The following is a 5,609-nucleotide window of genomic DNA, read 5'->3' as shown; positions in this document are numbered from 1 at the left end:
GGCACGCTAAGACTGTGCTCTGTCACAGAGATATACTCTCAGTCCAATGAGTATGTCCGAGATTCTCCCCGTGTCTCCCAGGCCTAAGCAAGTTCTATAGGTTGTAGCTGTGTCCCTGACTCGAACAGCGGTTTGGGGACATGGAGAAACAGAGTGTGTTGTTGATCTGATTCTCTCTTGCTTCACTATGCAAACCTCTTCTATGATACACATGGGCTGTACCCCTCCCATCAGCAGGTGCCTGGGTATTGATTAGTGGAGCTGCAGATTTCTAAAGAATGTGAGAACAAATATAAATTTGTTCCTTGAACATATACCGTATTGCAAGCCTGACAGCTCATGGATATCCGTATTCTGCATGTATCTCATCCATCTGTCTATCTATCTATCTGTCTGTACTAGAACCTCGTATCTAGTAGTTGCTCAATAAATAGCTGGACTCTGAGCCTATTTCTAACAATCATAGTTCTTTCCCAGCATCATGAGGGGTTGCTCGCTAGGGTGTCATGGTTGTGACAGAGGTCGACTCAGGTTTGGAAATCCCCATCTGACCCATCTGAGCTTTCTGATGACTGATCTTTCTTTAGAGTGGTCCTGTTGCCTTCTCAAACACAGGTCAAATTCGGAGGAAGCCCGGGAGAAGCAATAGGAGCTATGGGTAGAGACAAGCAAGCACAAGCTGATGAGCCATCCTACCGATATGCCTGGCCAGAGGCCCAGCCTCAGAGGGAACTGTTGGGAACTTCTCCGTCAGGAGAAACCATGCTAGAATCTACCCAATCACAAAGTAGAAAGAGAACTCTGCTTGTGGTTGAGCGGGGAGGGGGTGTGGGGTGGGACCAGGGCAGTTCAGCACCTGGAGGCTGGGATGGTGACACCATAATGAATTCAGAGACAAGGCCACTGGTGGCAGAGAGGAGAGGCAGGAGTGAAGGGTGACTGTCCAGTTTGTGCTCTGGCACTGGGACAGGTGTTCTGTCTGTCTCCCCCAGCAGAAAGCGGGGAGCAAGATTAAAGGTGCAAGCGTATTTTGACGTTCAGAAGCAAGGACTCCGGGAGCTGCTCAAAGCGCAAGTGCTTCTGGGTGGAGGGCAAGCAGCTGAAATCGGAGGCCACGCCTACAGGGGAAGGGCAACCTTCAGGTGCTTGCTTTCTTTCACTCCATCTGAGCTCAGGAAGACAGGAGCATCTTGAGAGACTTGTGTGTGAGAGGTGTGTGAAGGCCAGAGAACACCGCTCTTCCTCTATTCTTTCCCCACAGTCCCTCTTTCCCTCTCCAGTTTGGGTTCTTACAGCTTCCGTTTCTGTGAAACACACTGAATCATCAGCCTCTCCCCAACCCACCCCCACTTCTGTGAATTGAACATGTCTGAAATTAGGAGAGGGGAGAAAAAGGGGTGGTCTTGTGGAGGCCTGTGTGCGACTGGAGTGCGAGAGGAGGAGGTGGGATTAGGGGCTTCTACTGTCACTGATCACCTTCTGGGTGACTCTCCCAAATCCTTGCGCACCCAGGAAGGAGACCTTTTATCTCTCCTTCTGGGAGAAGAAAGCAAGGATCAGAGAAACTGAGTAGAGAATTCAAGGTCCTATGACCCAGAATAGGGGTTCGGGATACAGTTGTGACTTCGAAGGCCACTCTCCTATCCTCTAAGTCTCTGGTTTGTCTAGAGGCCTCTGGATCTACTCCACCCATAAGTGTTCCAGGAGAGACACCAGGAGAGGTGTTTGGGAGAAGCTAATTCATGGGTTTGGGGCAAGGGTGTGGCACTGGGGTCACTCTCGGACCTGCGTGTGGCCTCTAAAGTTGGAAGAAGACATCAGAGAGTCATGAAGCTAGGAAGCAGGTGGGAGGGCGCGCGGGCTGCAGAAGCGTGGCTGATAGGGGCGGGCGCGCGGGACGCGGCAGCCACCGCGCTAGAGAGATCGCCCGGTGCCCGCGACTCCGGACCCCGCCCCCGTTGGCGGCCGCTCTGCGTTTCTCCGACTCCGAACCAGACACAGCGGCAGCCTCCGGTGTGCTGCCGACACAGGATCTCAGACCCGGCGGCCCGCGGGCATCGGTCGTTTCTGGTCCCATCGTGGGGACCAGAGGTGCGCAAGACTGTTACCATTACAGGATCCTAAGCGGTGCACGGTGAGCGCTCCTCGGGTCCGGGGACGGTCAGCTGCAGGGCCCGGAGCACCCTCTGGGGTGCCCGATGGGGCCTTCCACGGGGCGCAGGGGCGAAGTTGGGACCGCACGCAACGAGCCCGAGCTACTCAGCGCGACATGCTGCCTCCTGGGCGCAACCGCACCGTTCAACCGGCAAGGCTGGGATTACAGAGGCAACTGGCTCAGGTGGACGCCCCAGCGGGCTCAGCCACCCCACTGGGACCCGCGCAGGTGGTCACCGCAGGCCTCCTGACTCTCCTAATTGTCTGGACCTTGCTCGGGAACGTGCTAGTGTGTGCTGCCATCGTCCGCAGCCGCCATCTGCGCGCCAAGATGACCAACATCTTCATCGTATCCCTAGCTGTCTCAGACCTCTTCGTGGCATTGCTGGTCATGCCCTGGAAGGCTGTGGCTGAGGTGGCTGGGTACTGGCCCTTTGGGACATTCTGTGACATCTGGGTGGCCTTTGACATCATGTGCTCCACTGCTTCCATCCTGAATCTGTGTATCATCAGCGTGGACCGTTACTGGGCTATTTCCAGACCCTTCCGCTACGAGCGCAAGATGACCCAGCGAGTAGCCCTGGTCATGGTGGGCCTGGCCTGGACCTTGTCCATCCTCATCTCCTTCATCCCGGTCCAACTCAATTGGCACAGAGACAAGGCAGGCTCCCAGGGCCAAGAGGGCCTGCTGTCCAATGGGACACCCTGGGAGGAAGGCTGGGAGCTAGAAGGGAGGACGGAGAACTGTGACTCCAGCCTGAACCGAACCTACGCCATCTCCTCGTCGCTCATCAGCTTCTACATCCCGGTGGCCATCATGATCGTGACCTATACGCGCATCTACCGCATTGCGCAGGTGCAGATCCGCCGGATCTCCTCCCTAGAGAGGGCAGCTGAGCATGCTCAGAGCTGCCGGAGTCGTGGAGCCTGTGAACCTGACCCCAGCCTGCGCGCGTCCATCAAGAAGGAGACCAAGGTCTTCAAAACCCTGTCAATGATCATGGGGGTCTTCGTGTGTTGCTGGTTGCCTTTCTTCATCCTGAACTGTATGGTTCCTTTCTGCAGCAGTGGGGATGCCCAGGGCCCAAAGACTGGCTTCCCCTGTGTCAGCGAGACCACCTTCGACATATTCGTCTGGTTTGGCTGGGCCAACTCCTCTCTCAATCCCATCATCTATGCCTTTAATGCAGACTTCCGGAAGGTGTTTGCCCAGCTGTTGGGGTGCAGCCACTTCTGCTTCCGGACCCCAGTGCAGACGGTAAACATCAGTAATGAACTCATCTCCTACAACCAAGACACGGTCTTCCACAAGGAGATCGCTGCTGCCTATGTCCACATGATACCGAATGCAGTATCCTCCGGAGACAGGGAGGTGGGAGAGGAGGAGGAGGAGGGGCCTTTCGATCACATGTCTCAAATCTCTCCAACGACCCCAGACGGTGACCTGGCTGCTGAGTCTGTCTGGGAGCTTGACTGTGAGGAAGAGGTTTCCTTAGGCAAAATCTCACCTCTTACCCCCAATTGTTTCGATAAAACTGCTTAGAAACATCCTCATGGGCATATACAATGGTGGCCATATTTCCAAACATGCACAAATACGTACACACACACACACACACACACACACACACACACACACACTCACACAGTGTGCATATGCTTTCTGTAGTCCTGTTGCATAGAAACCAAACGATTCTTAGCTGAGAAAATGAACCGAGGCTGTTGGAATAAACTCAGACATTCTGGACAAAGAATGTTCCGTTTAGAGATGAGAAAGTGGAGCCTGGTCCTTTAAGAGTATATACCTCAACTTACCCTTTCTAACAAAGATTTGTTCTGTGACTTGCACCTGGGTTGCTTTTTAAATGACAGGTCTGAGTGGCAATTGTTGGTGTGGGCTGTGACTTTCTAAAGATGTGGGTCTGTAGCCCTGTGCTCTGGCAGCTGCTTTAGTGCAGGTTGAGGGGTCTTTCCTGTGACCCGGGTTTCTTTCTGATTTGTTCTGATTTTTCGTAAGCTCACAGTACATTCGTTTAAGGCTGGGGGGGGGCAGTCACCTTTCTTTGCTTTGCCAGTTGATGCTCTGTGTCGCTCCTGGAGAAACCACAAGTGCAAGTGCTCTTGAAAGACACATTTATTTTCTGAGTAGCTTTGCTTAGGGAACACACAGGACAAAGGGCCTTGAGGAACTTCTGACTTCTTAGCTTTCCTTTCCTTAGTCACACCTTCAGGACACACTGAAGGCTAGTTTCTCCTTCACACATGAGATGCGGGAATTCCCTCAAGCCTGAAACTCGATGAGTTTTGTTTTGTCTTTTGGAACTGTCTTCTGGAATTACGGGAGACAATGGTTCTGCTTGCTAGACAGATGTCAGGGTTCATCGGAAAGACCACCTAGCATAGCAACCCATCTTCTCTATCTCTCATCTGGGGGGTTTCAGAGTGACATGGCTTCAGGGAACCACATTTTCTAGGGTCTTTTAGATGTGATGTGCTCCGAAATACTTCAAAACCGAAATCCTGCTTTGAAGCCGATGATTTTCTTTGCAGCCAATAGCAAATGGAATGAACTTCAGCCTCTATGGGGAAAGCCAGAGGTAACCCATGACTGGATGAACTTATAGGGTGAGGGGCTCACGGAGGAGCCCACGTGTCTTTTTGCTTTCCCAACCTGCACTGAGTACAGCAAAGTGTTCTTTATTCCATTATGATTTCATTAGACACAAATGTAAAAAAAAAAAATACAGTAGCAAAGGAAATGAAATGTGCATATGTTAGTTCCTACATGCCCCTGCTCCAAAGACGGGTTCTCAAGGACAGTTCAATCAATTTTGGTTTCCTTATGGATGACTGTATTACGAGTCTTCTGAACAGCCGTGTCTTGTTCCCTGTAAACTGTGTAGTGCCTGCCACATCATGCTTAATAAATGTTGGTTGAATGAATCATTTCTGGAACAGTGAGGCCGAAAGGAAACCTTACTGAGTATATTGAGTCTCAGGATCTTTGTCAAACTAATCCTGGGATCTGAGGTCTACGTTCAGGTTTTGACTACCTGAAAGCCCACAGCTGAGCAGCAGGGGCTGGGAAATGTACACCATGTCAGCATTCATGAGGTGGGTGCACGATCCTGAATGAGCCTCTGGCCTTCTCTGGGCCTCCTTTTCTGGATGTATTTGTAACTAGAAGGACCTGATCATTAACTTTGAAATTGTGTTTCATGATGTAGAAGATCATAGGTAGAGTCTGGGAGACACAACAAATTCAGGTTCGATGCTTATTTTCCCTCTAGAGCTCGGGAGAGCTTTTTCTGAACACCATGAATCCCAAGTGTGCAAACAGCATTTCCCAGTGTCTTTGACCTTGAGAATCCTTATTGGCTGGAATTCCTCTTTCTCTCTCTCTCCCCAGACCTCCATTACAGCACAGTTCGAGAAACTTGGAAAATTAGAAGAGT

The 5,609-nt window shown here is 51.6% G+C and overlaps 1 protein-coding gene across 1 annotated transcript; it reads left to right on the top strand.

Moving 5' to 3' along the window:
• Nucleotides 1-2,269: 2,269 nt before the first annotated feature.
• Drd5 (dopamine receptor D5) lies at nt 2,270-3,728 on the top strand. The gene has a single exon (XM_032916950.1). The coding sequence runs from the start codon at nt 2,270-2,272 to the stop codon at nt 3,695-3,697; it is 1,428 nt and encodes a 475-aa protein (XP_032772841.1). The 3' UTR covers nt 3,698-3,728.
• Nucleotides 3,729-5,609: the final 1,881 nt, after the last annotated feature.

Source organism: Rattus rattus, chromosome 11, assembly GCF_011064425.1.
Source record: "Rattus rattus isolate New Zealand chromosome 11, Rrattus_CSIRO_v1, whole genome shotgun sequence".
Lineage (NCBI taxonomy): Eukaryota > Metazoa > Chordata > Mammalia > Rodentia > Muridae > Rattus > Rattus rattus.
The sequence above is the reverse complement of the archived record's forward strand: the minus strand, read 5'-3'. Positions and strand labels throughout refer to the sequence as shown.